The 20164-nt window shown below is 39.4% G+C and overlaps 1 protein-coding gene across 10 annotated transcripts in view; it reads right to left on the bottom strand.

The window, feature by feature from the left end:
* The window catches only part of stxbp5l (syntaxin binding protein 5L), a 118171-nt gene extending 116557 nt beyond the window's left edge, over positions 1-1614 (bottom strand). For all 10 annotated transcript variants that reach the window (XM_026947179.3, XM_026947182.3, XM_026947180.3 and 7 more), the window contains exon 1: positions 727-1614. In XM_026947179.3, coding sequence (XP_026802980.1) covers positions 727-894 — 168 coding nt within the window. In that variant the 5' untranslated portion in view covers positions 895-1614. The remainder of the gene's footprint in view (positions 1-726) is intronic.
* Between the last annotated feature and the right edge of the window lie 18550 nt (positions 1615-20164).

Below are 20164 nucleotides of genomic sequence, written 5' to 3'. Positions count from 1 at the left end.
CGGCTTTAAATCCAGGGAAACACACAGTAAGAAGATTTGATGAGATTCTGTAAACAAGAGCGCGCTCTGGAGCTGTGTGTGTGTGTGTGTGTGTGTGTGTGTTCATTCAGCTCTTCAGAGCTTCACTCATGTCCCAGTAAACTTTGCGCAAGTGGTCCGTGCTTGTATAGCGCAAACACACACACATACACACACACACACACACACACACACACACACACACACAGCTCCAGCTTCAAGACTGTAGTGTTTATCTTTATCAGCTTTACATGCTGTGAGTGATAACCTCAAATCAGTCCACATTCAACGTCCAACTTCTAGTTTCTGATCTTTTTTGCCTTTTTGCTGTAATCCCCTACATATGACCACGCCCCCTGATAACAATGTAATTCTGGACCACGCCCCCCGCACCCCGTGGCATCCGAGAGTCAGACCGAAGTCTTATGAAGTGATAAATAAGTATATAACTCTGAATTGCGCGTGTCGTTGGTTTGGTTAGTGTGATGCACTTACTCTCTTCCCCCAGACCTTGTGGTTGACTTTGAAACCCCACAGTGCATGTTACTGTACTGATCAGTAGCCCATGTGTCAACACAGTGCGCCACCCCTGGTGCTGCACCATAGTAAGCTCTGATGGTGTGTGGTGTGTGGTGTATGTTGACATAATATTTGCGGCTTCAGCTGAAGTTGTTCAGAGCGCAGAGTGCCAGGCACCCACCCACCCACCTTACAGATGTGGAAGTGCTCCGCCATGAGGGTCTCCTGGATGTCCAGCTCGCGCGGAGTCGCTGCTGCAGTGGGAGTTCCAGCAGCGCTGCCGCACGACGGAGAGCCTCCAGCACTGGCCGGAGACGACGTGGTCAGACCGTCCAACACCTTCCGGAACTTCTTCATGGTGCCTTCTTCTTCTTCTCCTTCTTCTTCTTCTAATTCTTCTTCTTCTTCAATACGTTCGGCTGTTCTTTCTCTGAGCACTCAGAATTCTACTGCAGAGACGATTAAAGCGGCATAGAGGAGGCTGCTGCTAGCACAAAAGCACAACAAACCCTCCCTCCTTCAGAGAACTGAGAGACTGCCGAGCTCCCTGCTTCCTCTCCCTTTTAAAGCAGTTACGTGCAATTCAGAAAGTCACAGAGGGACATCATCTTAAGAGCCAAAGCGCCCCAAAACGACGGGGAAAAAAAAAAAAAGAAAAAAAAAACACGTGCGCACACACATACACACACATGCGCGCGCGCACACGCACAGCGGAGGGGGTTCATAAGCGTTCAAGCGCAGCTACACGCCACGGAGAAACTTCATGTCAGTTCTGCAGGACGGCTGCATCACACCCAGCTGTGAACACGCTCGAGACGCTTGGACTATGATGCGTTACGATCAGTGGTGCGACTGATGCTCGAGCTCGCGCGGGAGACGCAGATGAGGAAGAGGAGAGGCACCGCAAGGAGACGTGGCTTCCTTCCGTCCCTGAACACCACCAAACTCTTCAACTTTTAGCGCCAACTGTCGCGAGAGGATGAGGAACGTGAGGAGGGAAAGAAGTGTGAGCTCAGATGGAAAACAGATGGTACAAGAGCAGAGCAGGCAGCGGACCTCTCTCGCGCGCGCGCTATCTCTCTGTCGCTCTCCTGCAGTCGCTGTCCGTGGTGCTGAAAGACCCACCACCAGAGGCCCCGCCCCCAATTGATGCTATTGGGGCAGGCGTTTATGATTAAGCGCGCAGAGGAAAGCGACTTTGCAGTGCGTCATTATAAGGCATCGTTGCGCGTCTCGCCGACGCACAGTTGCGTGTGTGACCGCGGGACAGGATCATTTCCTTGTCCTCTGTTCCAATGAAGATAACCACGTCGTCGTGGCTACAGGGTTAAAACTTCCTGAAGCTCTGTTTTCGACCTGTGAATCAATGCTTTAAACACTGCAGAGAGTGCTGCAACACCAGATAGGTGGCCTGCCGGGTTGCCAGATTGGATGGAGTGAAAACATCCCAGTTCAATCTAGCAATTGTAGTAGAGTGTAACGCAATGCCATGATCTGTATCTGTATCTGTTTAGTGCTCCAAATATCTGTATTATAAAGCTGGGCGTGGTCTAAACAGGAACGTTATTTAATTAAATATGTAACCTACCACTATTCCAGGAAACACTAGAAAACAATCCAGAGGTAGAAATACCAGTGCTGTCAGCATTGTGTGTGAATTCTGGTTCCTCGTATGACTTAAGAGACGTGATATCAATCATGATCTCACAGTTATTATTTCTGTTTGGACCTGCGTTAATGAATTTACTTGGTTCTATTTCCCAAAAATAAACAAACTAGTCATTTAAACCATCATAACCTGAGCAGGCAGTTACTAAGGACTGCTGGACGTGGCCTTTATGTGAGCTTCAAATCTGACCACCAACATGAAAGTAAAAACCTCTCATTTCTTACTTTTTTTTTTGTTCTTTTGTTGTCTTTTGGATTCCAGTCCAAACTTGTACTCTCAACCAGTAACCTTACGATTCCAGTCCTGGTGACCTTTCATTAAAAAAATAAACAGTACACCTCCTATTCCTGTGTGTATTTGTAACCCTATACTGTTGTTTATCTTACCACACCCACTTATGCACTCACTCACTGAGCATGTATTTGGGAGTCAAGGGTGTGGCAGAATTATGAATTAAAGAATTAAACCACCCTCCTTCTCTCCTTACACAGGCTGTCTAAAGTCTCAGCTCTTCCAGTCGCTGGTATAGTTGAGTGACAACCCTGGAATCAGAGCTGTGTGTGTGTGTGTGTGCGCCCATGACCCCGCTGAGACTGAACCTCATGGCTAGAGATTGCATAAGCTCTTACATCATCGGCTTCCGATGCCACCGGCATGGATTACATACTGAGGACTCACAAGCATGTGCAGCTCCCTTTCTCTCATCTCATCCAGGAACAGCACAAGACCAACAAGAAAAAAGAATCCAGTCATGTAAAATAAGATTAATTACACATGCAAACAAGTAGGAGTACACTTTTATAATATACAATGCATGAAACATGTGGTTCAAATACACACCAGGTACCGCAAATTTCACCTCCCGTGCCAAATTAGATGTTATACTTTTAAATTCAGTAGGCTCTGTGGGTGTGTTAGACCAGACAATTCGCCAAACTGTGAAATTCAAAAGAAAGCCATGCATGTTTCCAAATTCCCTGTCTCCATGGGAAAACGTCACGTGTCTTTGTAGGCTTTACAGATAAATCAATGAATGGCATCTCATGACCTGTCTCTCATTATCGCTGCCTAAACCTCAGCAGGTATTTTCCAGGGTGTAGTGGCCAAATCATTATACTGATGCTGTCTTTGACTACATAAGAAACAAGTGCTTTTTTAAAGAATGTCTCCAGGGTGAAGACAAACCCCCCAACATATTCCTGCTTATTGAAATTGACTTTCTATCCTTTATCTCCAAATAGGTTTTTAAAGATAAGATGCTCTGCCTCTGTTAAACATAGATAAGGTGAGCTCTTGTCCGTCTGCCTATATGCTGCGATCTGGAACACTATTTTGTTTGTCAGATTTGGGAGATACATGTATATTCACTTCCAAATACAATTTCTACTAGATACATTACTCCTATAAATTATTGACAATGATACACAATGATATAAAGAGTAAAACTCGAGCATAACATTTTTTTTATAGACGGACTCGCAGCATCACTACTTTTCTTTTTCATCGAACAGTCTAAGCAATCCAGACTTGAGACTACATGCACTGTATATTTTTATGTCCATGTGCTCAATATATTGAAGTGCTTCAATCATACCGCAATACATTATTAACAAGCTCTTCCTGAGTCAGGTATGTTAGAGCAAAAAAAAAAAGAACACACACACGCACATACACACAAAATACCCTAGATCTTAGATTTGGCATCACTGACTTAATCTAGTAAAGTAATAGGAGTGCTTTACCCACACTCTTCTACTTGTTGGATGTATTATAGGAGAAAACTCCTTGTGGAAAGGATCTTTGAGGGGGATGAAAAAGCAACATAATCCTCTTCACCACTCCCATGGGGCAAATGACATCCAAGATAATGTGGCTGCCAAGACAACACTGCAGGAGAACGCATGCTAAGATCTACGTTCAAACCTTCAGACAAGGATTAGGAAGTTTGAGCACATGAGGTGTTCCCAGCAAGACAAGAAATTAGGGAGTTGTGGATTGAAGAGTTTGTATTTAACTGCTGGTGCTAGGTGATTACTTTGTTGATGAATGCTAACATGGCTAACAATAAATGAGAAAAGCAGAGTAGGCCATTAGCATGATCTTTAACTGAGTTCATCTATCAGCAGAAGTATGTTCAACACGTATTGTTTTAAGGTTCTAACCACACCCTGTATTTCCAAGGGTAAATATGCCTACTGTAGCCATGTCTAGTCTTAAAATTGTTAGACATTTCACTGGTTTTTTATAATAGACTGCCAACACTGCTGCAGTGTGTTACTGTCACTAGTTCATTACAGTAAGCTTATTGCATTTGTTGTTACAGTAATTTACTTATTACTATAATTGCCCCTTATGATATGCTACTGTAGAGATAGATACAAATATACATTTACTGTATTCATGCTGTAGTAATGTTCCAGGTTCTCCAGTTTCCTCCTACCTCCTTAAAACATGCCAGTAGGTAGATTGGCAAGATAAATTGCCCCTAGGTGTGAATGAGTGTGTGTGTGTGTGTGTGTGCGTGCGCAAGGTACTGTGCGATTGACTGTAAATGTATCCAGAATGTATTCCCACCAGGATAAAGTGGTTACGGAAAGAGAAAGATTGTGAGAGACAGTTGTGTTTCTGAACAATCTAACAGACACAGTGTTATAACTGTAATCACAGTTACTCAAAAAGTAATACAGTCTAATAAATAAACATGCAAACTGCATTTTTTTTACTCATATCAAGTTTAAATTTCAAATCTAGATTAATTTCAAATTACTGTAAGTAAAAAAATATTGTCATTTGGCAAATACCTTTATCTTTTGATATAGAATGCAAAGACTGGATTCATGTTTGTGTAATTATCATCTTTTTAATTATTATTCAAAAAATATAGAGCTATGAGTTACAGCTACAAGATAAGCAGATGGATCTTTCTAGGAACCTAGACCAAATATCAAAATAACGAATGATCATAATAATAATAATAATAATCATAATAATCAATGTATCAGCTAACACTAATTTAAAAAAAAAAAAAAAAAAAAAAAAGCTACTTAGCCACCAGTATTTTAGCATTAAAAACTAACTTTATCTAGCTACTATTCAATTCACTGAGTTTTATTAGTATGTGCATTACAGCAGTTATACTATTGGCAAAGCTACTAGCTAGCAGAGACACAGGTTGTGGCTTATCATTTATTCAGAGCTCACAGTTCACTTGCATTAAACAGAGCAATTGCTAGCTATTTTGGATTAAACAAGCATCTAGCTAGCAATTGACTAAACTAAACCATGCAGTGCTTTAACTATAATTTTAAATTAAAATGTAATATGCAACACATATTGCAGTTTTGTACTTTGTACTTTGTGTTATTGGCAATTAGATAGTTACTGTATAAAGTATATCAAGGTTTGACAATATACCCTACGCTTCCTATGGCTCACACACACACACACACACACACACACATACACACACACACACACACACATACACGCACATCTTCATACATATGCGCACATTTCAAAATCCCATGTCAGCTGTCTGACATGCCCTTGGGTCAATGTCATCCATGCTTAATATGCATGTGTAATTGAGTTTTTCTGTCGCTGTGTGATCTAGTACCTATTGACAGGGGAAGTGGAACATGTCAGAGGAATGTGAAAATGAGGTGCGCATGTTTAAGAGTGTGTACACCCGTGTAGAAATCACTGAGGCCAATGAGTAAACAGTAACCTTAATCATAATGGAAACATATTAATCAGGACATACTGTATAAAAGCTATGTTGAATAATCATTACACAAAAGTGTTCCACTTTACTCGATCTACTGAAAAATAATAAATAAATAAATATATAAATAAATAAAAACCAAGGAAATATCAGAATAAGAGGTTCCCTGCTGTGGTCATAAATCACCCATCTGGCCGAATATGATTGCTAAAATGCAATTGTTGTTTTCAAGATGGGCCGCCTTTGTGTGACCATCCATTTATTACAGCTTCCACAGCAACAATCAGGGGCCTCTGGACTTATGATCACCAGCCATTGTTCTTTGATGAAGACCAAGATTTAATGAAACCGGATTGGACTTTCCTAATTACTCCACAGTAACTTATTCAGAGCATATAATGAATGCTTTATACTTTTTTCAAAAGACAGGTTGGGTATAGAACTATACACCCAAGGCCCTAGAGAGTATAGATTGTTTAGTGAATGTTGTAACACACACACACCAAGACAGTAAAAAAAAAAAAAAACAAGTAACGAATATTGATTAGCAATGCTTGTCTTTGTAAATCCAAGAGGAAGCTGGCTCGTCAATCTGCTGTTCATTCACCACAACAGTAACAGCCATTTAAACAGTGTTTTAAATCCTGACCACCCTCATTTAGCATCACTCTGCTTTGTAATAACCATAATGATGCTCCAGCCAGAGTAGGGATGTGACACAATGACACTATCTGTGTTTGTATCTGCTTAGTGGCTGAAATATCCAAATCTGTATGTGGATTTAAACAAGTGAAGTGGGTGTGGCCTAAATCAGAAGGCAAAAATCCAGGGGTAGAAATGTCTTCACTGTCAGTATGGTCTATAAATTCTGGCTCTGACAGTTCCTCAACCTCAGCTTCAGTCCAGTTCAGAACTAGAGATGTGTGCAGGACTGTTTTTTTTTTTTTTAAGTGCATTAATTATTTTTATTTGTACCTGTCTGTGATACATTCTTAATTTTATTTCCAAAAAATGAACAAAGCAGCCTAATTTAAACCATCCCAACCACGACCAGACAGTTATTAAAGAATGCTGTAAATGAATCACACAGCGCCAAACATTGATGTTAATGAATTTAGACTTCCTGTTGTTGTATCCCCCGATGTACACCTCTAATATCAACCAGATGACCAGTGATACTTTCTGGCAAGCTTTCTATACCTGTTGATTCATAATAATGTATTCATATTCAGTTACATTACTTTATTACTATAGTAATAAAGTTAACTGCAGCTTTGGTTGTGCAATCATGAGGTTTTCATGTAACTTCGACCACCTATTTTGGTTCTACTGCGTTCTTTTTTATGTAAGGCTTTTGCATTGTCAGGCTTTTTTGTGTCCATTCTTCTGTGGATTCCAACAAGTTGTTGTTGTTGTTCTTTCAGCTGCTCCTGTTAGGGGTCACCACAGTGGATCATTAGTCTGCATATTTGATTTGGCACAGTTTTATACCGGATGCCCTTCTTGACGCAACCCTCCACAATTTTATCTGGGCTTGGGACCGGCACTGGGAGTGCACTGTCTTGGTCTTGGTTGGTGCACTGGCTGGGTTTGGTTCCCTGGCTGGGAATCAAAACCGTGCCACGGTGGTGAGACCACCAAGGTATAACCACTAGTCCTCCAGTTACTCCCCACTACAAAAATAGTAATATCTACAAAACTGATTGTTACAACTAGAATTCTCTAACAGGTGATATCATCCAACATTTTTGTTGTACAATACCACAGTCCCATCAGCCAACTGGCAAAAATTGCAGTTTGACCTTGCCTTCATGGAGACTCCAGCTACTTTTACTTGTGTCCTCAGTATTGATCTTACTGCCTATATGCTTCCACTGTTTTTTGGACAAAGCGTTATCCAAAGCTTGAAAAAAAGCCAATTCTGAAAGGAGAAATGTGCACTCACAGGAGGAGCTCCAGCAAGTAAAGCTAGCAAGTGCACAATGAGACAAGGAGATACAGACAGATATAACCAAGCCAGAAGAGAAAAACAGAGGTGGATTCAAGGTGAACGTGAGAGAAAAAAATAAAAAGAGAGAGTGCAGCAGACAGAGACAAAGAGAAAGGCCCATAAAGGCAACGGCGTTCTGCTTCAAACTTCAACTCATTATGAATGCATTTTAGACTGATGCTGAAAACTCTTATAAGAATGGATTCATCCCTCCATCACAACACTTCCTTTTATCCACCTTTCATCCTACATGATTGCAGCCACTCAAAGGTTCAGTTAGAGAGCTGATGAATAAGCCCAGATGAATACACACTCTAAAAAAAAAACTGCATTCTGGCCTTCATGTGCTTCATCTCATCACTGAGCCAAATGCATCCTTTCAAATCAGACTGTGACTGAAAAACAAACAGGAGGTATTTCAGCATTTCCATTTTCACCATCAAGACCTTCTGGCCAAAACGTTCACAGATGTTGCTATGAATTCACAACACTGACATTTTGCTTAAGATTTTCAAAAAAAAAGGGGTTCTTCAAGGTTTCTTTAACTAATTATCTTTCTAAAGGTGCTCTTCTTGGAACCATCTCTGATAAGATCTGTCGTAGGGTTTCTCAGCGAACGTTTACGGGTTTTGCAGTGGGAAAAGAGAGCCTATTGTTTTTTAAAGCTTTATTCACACTAATGTGGATACCTTTACATGCTAAGCTTTTCTCAGTTTTGGCTTTCTACCCACTCAAAAAACAAAACAAAACTGCTGGCATACTCCGCATCAAACTGCTTAAGTAGTGTAAACTTGAAGGAAACATTCTTTTTTAAAGAATGGCATTAAATTGCCTCAATTTTAAATTTCTGAAATATTTCAGATTATGTCAGAAATTTTCAAAGTGCAAACCGAGCCAGATCCCATGTTGATTACTCTGAGTGTATCAGAATTCTCTTCTACCTCAAGAGTCAATCAGCAACTCCCTCTTTCATATTGCTTGATTGCAGCTAGAAGAAGAAACGAGTCCCAACTATCAAACTATGGCTCACCAAGCTTTCAAACCCCTTAAGAAAATAAGATTCTCAGTCAGAAAAATAAACAATTTGATCAAATTTAGCTGCTTTCTTCCTGTAAGAGGTGGTTAATTGTGTGTTCTTCAATGTCTTTGTCATCCTGTTCTTTCTGTTTTGTGTTATCTATAACACAAGTCCAGATTGTACTTATGACATCTGTCACTGAAAATGCATCAAAGACAAAAGAATGAACTTTAAAAAATGGATGAAAAACTTTAGGTAAATATCCATATTAAGTGCAGACATAGACTAAGAGAGTGTAGGATTTTGCCTCTATATTTTAGTTGATTTTTCATCTCATAGCATGAGAGTGAAAGACCACTTGGCCTCAATCCATCAAATGATCAGAGCCATAAGCACCTTCTGGATGAGTGCACTGTGCTTATAATAATGACAGCTCATATATGGCACCCGCTGTTTAAGAAAAGTCTCATTACTCTCAGTAAAAGCCACTAATGTTTGAAAATTAATGTGGAAAAAAGATTGAAGAGCTTTCTCACAGCACCTTTTGCTGATGTCTGTAGAGTTCACACGCAGTACTAAGTGTGTCTCAGAGAACAGCCCAGCAGGGAAACGGGGGCTTGATGTCTATTTACTGTCACCACAGAATTAGTGTCACTGCTACACAGCCACCAGATTGACTCATCAGATGCTCCAACTCTATGATGGATGCAGGAAGCATCGGTGATAAACTATCCATTCAGTAATGCTACCAGGTTTGGGTTTATCTGTATGTGTATTGCAAGAAAAAATGGAGTGTTTGTGAGTGTGTGTGTGTGTGTGTGTGTGCATGTGCTCTCGAGTGTCAGGGGAAGAGGTGATCGCTGACACGACTGAACATGGCTGTCAACTCATCTAACCCTACAACACCTTTCATTTCTTGCATTTTAATTAGACAAATCTTTGTTACGCTTGGAATGAAATGAATTAAATGATATCCTCTGTGGTTGACTGATAACAAGCTGTTAAGTGCATTACCTGTTGTTTCATTAACTATAGTGGCCTCTGAGTCACCTGGCACCATTTTGAAGCCCTGCTGATATTTAACGAGCAAAGCGGAGTCTTCTTGGTCCTTCTAACAACAAGGGAAGTGCACTGTTTATCGATTTTGGACACAATTGGCTTTAGTAATTGAGCAACACTGGCAGGAGTCTGGGTAAGGGTGGGCAGGTTTGTCCTTTGAGGCATTTCACCAATTTGCATATAAATGGGCTGGTAAACGCGTCGTCGTCATTAGCAAAGCGCTTGATTGGCTCAGAGGAGAGGGTAATGAGTGCCTTCCCCTTTCCGAATGACATGGCAGCAAGCGTTTAATTTGAGTCCAAAAAGCACCATGTTTAGACACAGTGGAACAGATGGGCAAGAAATTTCAATTGCATTTCAGATTTCAAACAACATTAAATGAATAAACAAGCCTTAACACCCTTAACATCTAAACCTAACAAATAAACATCAAACAAAAACAACTGCAAGTGAAGCATTTTAGAAGCAGAGGACAAAAAGATGATTGAGATGGGGTGGGTATTGAGTATAGTGTCCAAATGGCACCACTGTGGAAGCGTGGCAGTAAAGAAGCTTGAATCTTACTTAATCTTATATTGAAATCATCTTTACAAGGTGTGTATTAATCCAGCAGAGCAGATACACAAAATATGGCTAGCATAGACAACTGGGTGATGGGTAATTAAATAAATATGGTGATCCGAATACATTCAGTTGTGTAATGTGTAGTAATATACTGTGTTTGGTTACTTAATTTGTAATTTACAGCCACTTTCAAAAGTAAAGACAAGAGAGATGCAGCAAAACCTCCTACAGAACAGTGATGTCTTGCATAATATTGGCAACATGCATTCAACTGGCAGATACTTTTATCCAAAGTGACTTACAAGTGAGGCGGAATCCAGTACAAGCATAGAGCTAAGGAGTCGAGGGTTAGAGATCACGTTCAGTAAACCAAGAGCAGCTCAGTCCTAGCTCAAGTCCTTCTTCAACTGAGCTACTTCTCAAATGCAAACATACACAACATATACACAACATACAGTGTATTTTAGTTTCTAGCACAGTAACTCCAGAGATACAGTATGAAGTTGCAAACCACAATATGTTGTTTAATATAAGTCTAAAGAGGTAAGTAGGTGGCACTGGAGCTATTGTCAGGATGTCAGGTCCTCTCTCCGTTATTGACTTAGACCAATTGTCCATACAGAATTGCCTGTTAAATGCCAAAAATCATTTGGTAGAATGAACTGAAGATGTAAGCATCTTAGCCAGCCTTCAGTCAACACTAAAGGATAAGAAAATGACTATTTCTTACTCTGCATCAAATATGTATGCTCCATTCGCATGCAGAAGAGGTATGCTTCTTTCACATGCCTCAAAATGTACACACCAACTTTCCCATTGCTGTGTAATATTAGATAAAATCTGATAGAAAGCATATCTAACATGTACATAATAGCCATCCCCTGTAAAATTATCCTAATCCATGACATCTTTTTAAATATAATCATGATAATCTGAAACACCCTTAGTGAGATTATTTGACAATAAGCGATGATGAAGTTGGTGATAATATCATTATAATGTTTTGGGTACATGTGACGTCTGAATTAAGCGATGACTGACAAGTAGAGGAGAGCGATACTGAATCCTTCTTTCCTTTTGTCTCTTTGTGTTATCCTGCAGGGAGGTGCTGTCTGTACACAGCCATAAAAAACCACCTTGCTATCCCTGAAGTGTTAAAGCAGTAACTGACAACAGTGGGATCAGCAGGTTGGCTCTGAAAAACGGCGTTTACTAAAGAAGGAAAATCCAAAACTATTATGAGTGTGGCATTGTTGTATGCCTTCAGGAAAAAACATGGATAAACAGATGGGCTATCCAGCTTGCTGTAGCACAAAACACACAGCAAAGGCTGCCTTTAATAAGAACAGCGGGAGAGCGGTTCCTAAGGACTCCACTATTCACTAAAAGCCAGACATCTGTGTTGTGGTGTAGCCAAGTTAAGTGTTTATCTTGCTAAGGCACTAATCAGTGCTCCATATCTGTTAGCAGAGATTATATGAGTGTAAAGTACAAGAGTTTGACCTTTTAGTAGTGACCTGTACTAGTACTAGTACTAGAAGGCCATTGACTGCCCCTATATCAGGTCAGAGTATATGACTGGAATATATTTTGTATGTATTAATTATAACTCATTACAACTCATAGTGGTGCAGCAGGCATTGCAGGCTCGCAGATCTAGGGTCCCCTGGTCGATCCTGAGCTCGGGTTATTGTCTCCGTGCATTTCCTGTGGGTTCTCTGGTTTCTTCCTACATGCCAAACACATGCCAGTAAGTAGACTGTATACACTAAATTGTCCCTAGTTGTGAATGTGTGTGAATGGATTGCCATCCCATTCCAGGTGATCCCGCCTCAGGATCCGTGTTCCCACGATAGGCTTCGGATCTACCATATTGCTGACCACGATAAAATGGTTACTGAAAATTAATAAATAAATGAATGAGTTAAAACATTAATAATGAGTTTTTTTCCCCAAGGATCCAGGTTCTACAAGCAATCCAAACATGAGTAGTGTTCCTCAGCTCCAGTAATGGGAATCCACGTCCCAAGCCTTCTCAACTTCTAACCCACCTGATCTAGTTCATCAGCTCATTATTAATTCCTTCATAATGTGGGTCATGTATGTTAGGTTAGAAAAATCTTTACAGTCGGTAGGGAATTGTTCCTAGAACTGGAGAAGAAAATCCCTGCTACCTTCTCTCACAGTATGATCAATCTTGAATCCATGCTTGACTCTGACTCTCCATCATGCAGCCACTTGACCAGTCATTATGCTGGGTAATGACATAGAGGAAGATGCACGCTGACCTCAGTGCTCCCAGTTAGACTCCCACCAAGCTGTAGAGTGATTAAAGTGTATACATTAAGGCTGCTAACCCACTATCCACTGACTGACTCTTAGATTTATTAGCCAATCATCTCTTTTGCCTATGTAATATAGCTTAATTTCTTTTCTTTTTTTCTCCATCTTTCCAATTGCATGTCTTGTAGCATGTCATTTTGTTGCTAGGTAACAGGGTCACGGGAAGGTGCAGGGTATTGAACACAACAATGTCAGAAAGCAGAGTAGAGCTTTAGACCGATTAAGGGATGAGATTATTTGATCCGGTACATGATTTTTTTTTTTTATGCAGATAAGCACTGTTAAAAGCAGTAGGAGAAAAAGGCAATGAAAAGCCAATTTAAATTTAACTGACTGCAGGTTTTGCATCTGAGAATGTGATAAAACGTTTCCCAAAATCTCTAGCACTTAGCCCAGAGAGAGAAGCCAGATGTAACTGTAACTGTCTATCATGGCAACATTACTGTAGAGCATAAGCTCTTTAACACACCATTTTGACTTTGTGGAATCAGACAGCTCAAACCGTCTACAGCCAGATTTTCGACCTCAAATTTGATCTCCACATCAGAAATGGAACTCTGCTCTATTTGCTGGATCACTGTTTATATTAGGACAATGAAAGCAAGCAGGCATATTATACCATTAGCAACAATGGAGACACAATCAGTGTAATCACTCTGGTCTTTGACTGAGGAGAGCTGATTGATACAGCATCATCTGGTTCTGCAACGGTAGAATGCCGTTTTATTTACTCTGCAAATTCCACAACAGACCTAAATATTCCTGAAGATGTGGCAAATGACAGCAGCTGAACATTGATCCATAACCATCTTCTATTCTCTTCTTGAATGTGGGCATGTATGTACTGTATATGTCTATTAAGTGTTTTCCTCTTTTGCCATGTGAATACCATTTTAAGGTAAACTAGTGTATTTTGTGGTTACTACTTATATTCTTGCTGTAGGTTTGTATTATTAGCTATCAGTATGACTCTCATTTGTAGTTTGTTGGCGTGTAATTCAATGGCACTATCTGTATCTGCAGGGGATTTATGTTTGTTTGTTTGTTTGTTTGCTTTTGTAGGGGGCAGCTAAATTTAATATGAATCCTACCACTATGCCACTGGAAACACTGGAAAAACACTCTGGGTGAAAAATGCCAACTCTGTCAGCATGGTCTGGGAATTCTGGCTCTGACAGTTCCTCAGCCTCAGCTACTTCACTCCGGTTCATAATTAGCCTCAAATAGAGACTGTTATTAGTTTTGTTTGCGACTACCCACAATATTTTTTAATGAACGTTAGATCTATTTCCCAAAATATATATATTTTTTTAATTTAGGCTTAATTTAAGCCACCATGACACTGACCAGGCAGTTATGAATGAAGGAACGCTGCTACACATATTGATACCCATGGTGTTTGTTTGTCTTGTGAGCTCTATATCTGACCTCTCACTTGCATCCACATGAAAGTGAAAACCTCCCACTTGCTTGACTTTATGTGTTGCGTCCCTCAGGAGCCTGGTCCAGATGCACACCTCTAGTCTCAACCAGATGCCCTGTGAACCAACTTGCCAGTTGGTGGAAACTAATTTTTCCAGCACTTATATCAACATCAAGCAGTTAAATTCTTGGATTGCATTCTGCCTCACTTCTAAGTGGCTTTGTATAAAAGCATCTGCCAATTAAGTAAATGAAAATGTAAATGAATCAGTCTTTTCTTAGCCCAATATGTCCCTAAAACCAACTCAAAACAAACTAATCCGCATCCTGATTATGCAAAGTGAAACCACAGCTATTGCAACTGCCAAAATCCCTGTAATAAGCTACACATCATGGTGCTCCTTAATAAGCACAGAGTTAACTAGGTTAGAGCAATCCTGCACATTTCATATTACAACAATAGATCAAAAGCATGTTTTGCTTTTCCTCCAATTTCTCTGCATATCAGTGTCTTAACGCATCACTTTCATTGCCTTATCAGCTTGTTCTCCTTAAGGGAGAGGAATCCATTCCTCATGTGAATGGACATTTATCCTTATCTTTCCGTACACACTGATGGGCTTTACAGAGGTGGCTCTGGACTTGATAAAGTCACCAGTAGATGAGCCAGTTTGGACACACAATTTTCCTTGGACTACAGTAAAATATAGAGGTTTACCTAGGAATTATATACAGTACTAGTGCATAAAACACACAAAACCTTTTAATTCTAAGGCCTAGATGTAGACTTAAGATTTAATACCACAATTCATAATATTTGAATACCAATTAAATATATGACACACTAATGTCCACTAAGTTGGGAACTTGTGTTTAGATGTCACGCTGACACTATTACAATGTCACACTGCTTAGCACTTCAATGCCCTCATTTTACAACTCATAATAAAATGACTCATCCTTGTAATTTTCTTAATTTAAGTTAGAATTGAGGCTCAAACTAAATAAATAGTCTTTGAAAGGTCAAGTAGGAGAGGCTCTAGCAGAGAAAAATAGTGTTATTGCAAAAACTCATCAGGATGTATCAGAGGAGCTAAAATGATTTGTAAATATCATATGTGCAAGCATGCCTTACTGCACATCATCACTGTCATTTATAGAACTTGTTTACTGGGAGGCAATCTGTACATAATGTTAGATACACTGTATGGCCAAAAGTATATGGACACCTGACCATCACGCCTACTTGCTTGCTGAACGTGTCATTCCAGATTTAGTCCCCACTTTGCTATAACAACCTCCACTCTTCTGGGAAGGCTTTCCACTAGATTTTGGAGCCTGGCTGTGGGGATTTGTGTTCATTCAGCCACAAGAGCATTAGTGAGGTCAGACACTGATGTTGTTGAGGAGGTCTGAGGTCAACATTCCAGTTCATCAAGTTGTTCAGTGGGGTTGAGGTCAGGGCTCTGTGTAGGACACTCGAGAGCAAATAATTCTAACACTCCAACCTTGACAAACCATGTCTTCATGGAGCTCGCTCTGCACACAGGTGCATTGTCATGTTGGAACAGGTTTGGGCCCCTTAGTTCCAGTGAAGGGAAATTGTAATATTACAGAATACAAAGACATTCTAGACAATTGGGTGCTTCCAACTTTGTGGCAAGAGGGTGGAGAAGACCCGAATGGGTTTGATGGTCAGGTGTCTACATACTTTTGGCCATATAGTGTATGTCTAGTTTCACTATTTTTTGTACACTGAGCTATTTTTGAAGAACGTTTTTAATTCAAATTAAACACTATCTCTAGTACATGCTGTTGTGCCTTAGAAACAGTATATTACATTATTTTATACTACAGTGGATGTACATCATGCTTTGCTCTCTTTTTAATTTCTGACAGTACCACTGAATACCTGCCACTCACGACTAATCCACGTGTATTAATGTTATTCTTTCTGTCTTAAAGACACTTCCCCTAGGTATATAATATTGTTTGAAATCCCTTCTGCATGTAGCTGAACTGCAGATTAAATGGAGAAATCTTACAGTAAGATTAGAAGCATTCACGAGAACCCACCAGTGGTGCTCTGACCATCTGTTATTCAATTTCACAAAGCAGAATCTTAATCTTGAATGATCTTGCTAAATACCTCAGCATCCTGCACTTCCTCAATTATTTATGGTCACTCCATGTGCAACAAACAATGCAAAACCTCATTCCAAACATTTTCATTTCATTTGCATTTTCTGACACTGCTTACTCACCACACTCTCACTGTGCAGTGTGCAGTGTATATTTAAAAGAACCTGACTTGTTGTTTTTAAACTTTCCAGCCTCTGAGCATTTAGGATTTCTTAAATACCGTCAGGCATAACAATATGCACAATCCACATTTATAATACTACAGGCAAAAGTCTCTGTGTGTGTGTGTGTGTGTGTATGTACAGTGGATACACACACACACACACTTTTGTGCACTATCTCCTCACTCCTCACATGTTCCTCAAGCACCTTTTGATACAATGTAGAATTCATAGTGGATTCTATGATGGTGAGCTGGCCAGGTCCTGCTGCAGCAAAGCAGCCCCAAACCATAACACTTCCACCTCCATGTTTCACAGTTGGTATGAGGTTCTTTTGCTGAAATGCTGTACTTGGTTTACACCAAACATGCCCTCTATTATGGTGTCCAAATAATTCAATTTTAGACTCATCTGTCCAAAGCACATTATTCCAGAAGTCTTGGCCTTGTGTTCTTTGGCAAACTTCAGTCTTGCCCTCATGTTTTTCTTAGACAGCAAAGCTTTCCTCCTTGCACACCTCCCATGATAATTAAAGTTGTGCAGTTGGCTTTGGCTCTTTCTGATTGTAGATTCATGCACTTTGACATCAACTGTAGCAAGAGCTTGCTGTAGGTCCCGTCATGATATTTTAGGGTTTTTGGAGACTTCTTTAAGCATCTTGCGGTCTGCTCTTGGGGTGAATTTGATTGGACGGCTTGACCCGGCCATGTTGGCAGTTGTTTTAAATGTTCTCCACTTATAAATGATTTTCCGGACAGTGGAATGGCTGATTACAAATTCTTTTGAGATCTTTTTATATCCCTTACCAGACTCATAAGCATCAACGATCTTCTTTCTGAAGGCCTCAGAGAGCTCTTTGGATCTCACCATGGTGATACCTCTCACTTCAACAGTTAAGAACAAACCAAACTAAATAAGGCAAGCCTCCTTCAAAATGCTCTGTAAAGATGTTCTAATAATTTGCACCTGATATGATACACCTGTAGGTAATTTTAGCTATTTTAAGTACAAATAAATGTGGGGGTGTCCTTACTTTTTCCTCACAAGAAATTGGATTTTTTTTAAATTACATTTTACAGATCATTTTAAAAAGACTTTTCTTTGGTTTTATTTGTTTAGTTATATTACTTGAATCTCCCAATATTGTTAAAATGAAGATCAAATATCCATATGTTTAACTATGTTAAAAAAAACACAGGCTTTCATGGGGTGTCCTAATTTTTTCATAAGACTGAACATTACAGGATATTACATAACAGACCACTTTTCAGACAAAAAAACATAATGCAATTGTGACAAAGTCTCCAGAAGAACTGTAGCTGGTTCTGCAAGATGCTCATTAAAACTTACAGCTAATTTCCTTATAAACTGCACAAATTTTACCTGAAACAACTTTTTTTTTTAAATGCTAAGAATCGTCACACCAAATATTGACTTTGTTTCATTTATTACTGTTTACTGCTCTTTTTTATGTAGTATATATATATATATATATATATATATATATATATATATATATATATATATATATAGTGTGTGTGTGTGTGTGTGTGTGTGTGTACAGTACTTTGCAAAAGTCTTAGGCACATGCAAAGAAATGCTGTAGAGGAAAGATTCCTTCAAAAATAATGAAACTAAATGTTTATATACATATATATATATATATATATATATATATATATATATATATATATATATATATATATATATATATAAACAAAGGGTGCCAGTAATTCTGAAGTAGACCATACAAATAGTGGCCTTTTATCAGACACACCTACCATATGAAGATGCATTTTGTACATATACAGTACAATTAGGGACTGATACCTTGGACCTGTTGGAATGCACAGTTCGCTTGCCCCCATCTAGCCGTTTCGGTGGTTGTTGAAAGCACAAAGAAATGAAGCCGTGTGCTTATCACTTTTGGAGAGAAGGCTACAATTACTGACCACTAATGGTCCACCTCCCTGAAAATGGCATCTTAGCCAAGACTTATCTCCAGGGTGGGTTAGCTGACTTGATTTGTGACGTTCTTGTGCTCTCTCTTCAGCAGCACTTGACTGATGAGCTCTCACTTTTCGAGTATTAGGAATCAATGCGGTCCTGAAGAGGGATCGTTTGTATAGCGATTAAGATTATAACAGATTATATAGCTGCTGGTGTATCAATCCAGCCAGTCTGCTCATCTGATCTGGTAAATTCTGCCTCTTTAGAATTCTTGCCAGTATGTCATTAGTCTGCTGTAAAAGTTTAATTTAAATAGTGTAGAAGGAGAAGCTTTCAATTAATGATTGCAGGAGTTCCTGGTTAACTTTATTTCCTTATTGATTCCTTCCTAAATCCTTACTTTTACGACTTAAAGTCTAACTTTTCTTAAATTAAATGACAGCATGGTACTGTGCAATCTAAAAGCAATGCACAAGGGAGCAAATAAAGTCTAGGGTTTTATTCTAAATATGAGGAATAAAAAGCCTATGACCTGTGAAGTGCTTCTTTGATTGATGGCATGACTGAACATGGCAGCATGATGAATTCTGGGCCACAAAGATGCATCTTACCTGTTACTTCTAACCACATTCCTTAAAAATCCCTAGAGGTCACCTCGCAACAGGACAAAAAGACTGCTAAAGTAGCTAGAGAGTTTTTCTGGGCCAAAAAAGGAATGTTTTAGACTGGACAAGTCAGTCAGCTGAATAACAATGAGCTACATTTCACATAAGGAAGACAAGGCTGAAGGTGAAAAGCTCCTGAAATGAAACGACCAGGAAGTGAAAATGGCTGAATCACAGGCCTGGTAGAGCATCACAACTTAATATACCCAGCATCACAGACTGCAGGCAGCCACCAATCGAACACAACAAATACCCGTAATATGTTACTCTAATTTGGCCTCGGGAATGAGGAAGAAAAGGCAGTGAATTCTATGTGGTTGATTTACAAAATGCTCTCAAAAAACAGCTGAAATTCTGTAACAGACAACAAATTTACATTTCCATTAAATCTGGCAGGACTGATTTACACCCTGCTTACGTGACATCAAAATGGATGCAGCACAACCTTTTGAAACTCAGAGGTTATTGGACAGGCTCATCCGTAAGTAAAACATATTATTTACACCTAGCCATAGGCAACACTGCAGCTCCACCCACTCTGGTTCAGAACCTTGGTGTTATGTTTGAATGCCAGCTATCATTTCAATTCAATTTCAACTGCATAATATTGCAGAAATTGGACCACTTCTATTAATTTAATCAATTAGTTCATTCTTTTGTCACTTCCAGATTTGACTACTGTAATGTATTACTTTTTCATCTCCCAACAAGTCCAAAACATACACTCCCACAATAACATATAATTTCCTATTCTTATTCCTATTCTTGTAGCTTTTTTTTTTTTTTACTTTATTCCTGCAGTCTGGACAAGTGCATTATATATATAAATGTAGTCTTCTTATTTATATTACCACATAGTCTTTTTTTTCCCCACTTCAAATCCAACTCTTACAAACAGGATAAATTTAGCTAATTAGAAC

Source organism: Pangasianodon hypophthalmus, chromosome 5, assembly GCF_027358585.1.
Source record: "Pangasianodon hypophthalmus isolate fPanHyp1 chromosome 5, fPanHyp1.pri, whole genome shotgun sequence".
Classification (NCBI taxonomy): domain Eukaryota; kingdom Metazoa; phylum Chordata; class Actinopteri; order Siluriformes; family Pangasiidae; genus Pangasianodon; species Pangasianodon hypophthalmus.
Note: the sequence above shows the minus strand (reverse complement) of the source record. Positions and strands in the feature narration are given on the sequence as shown.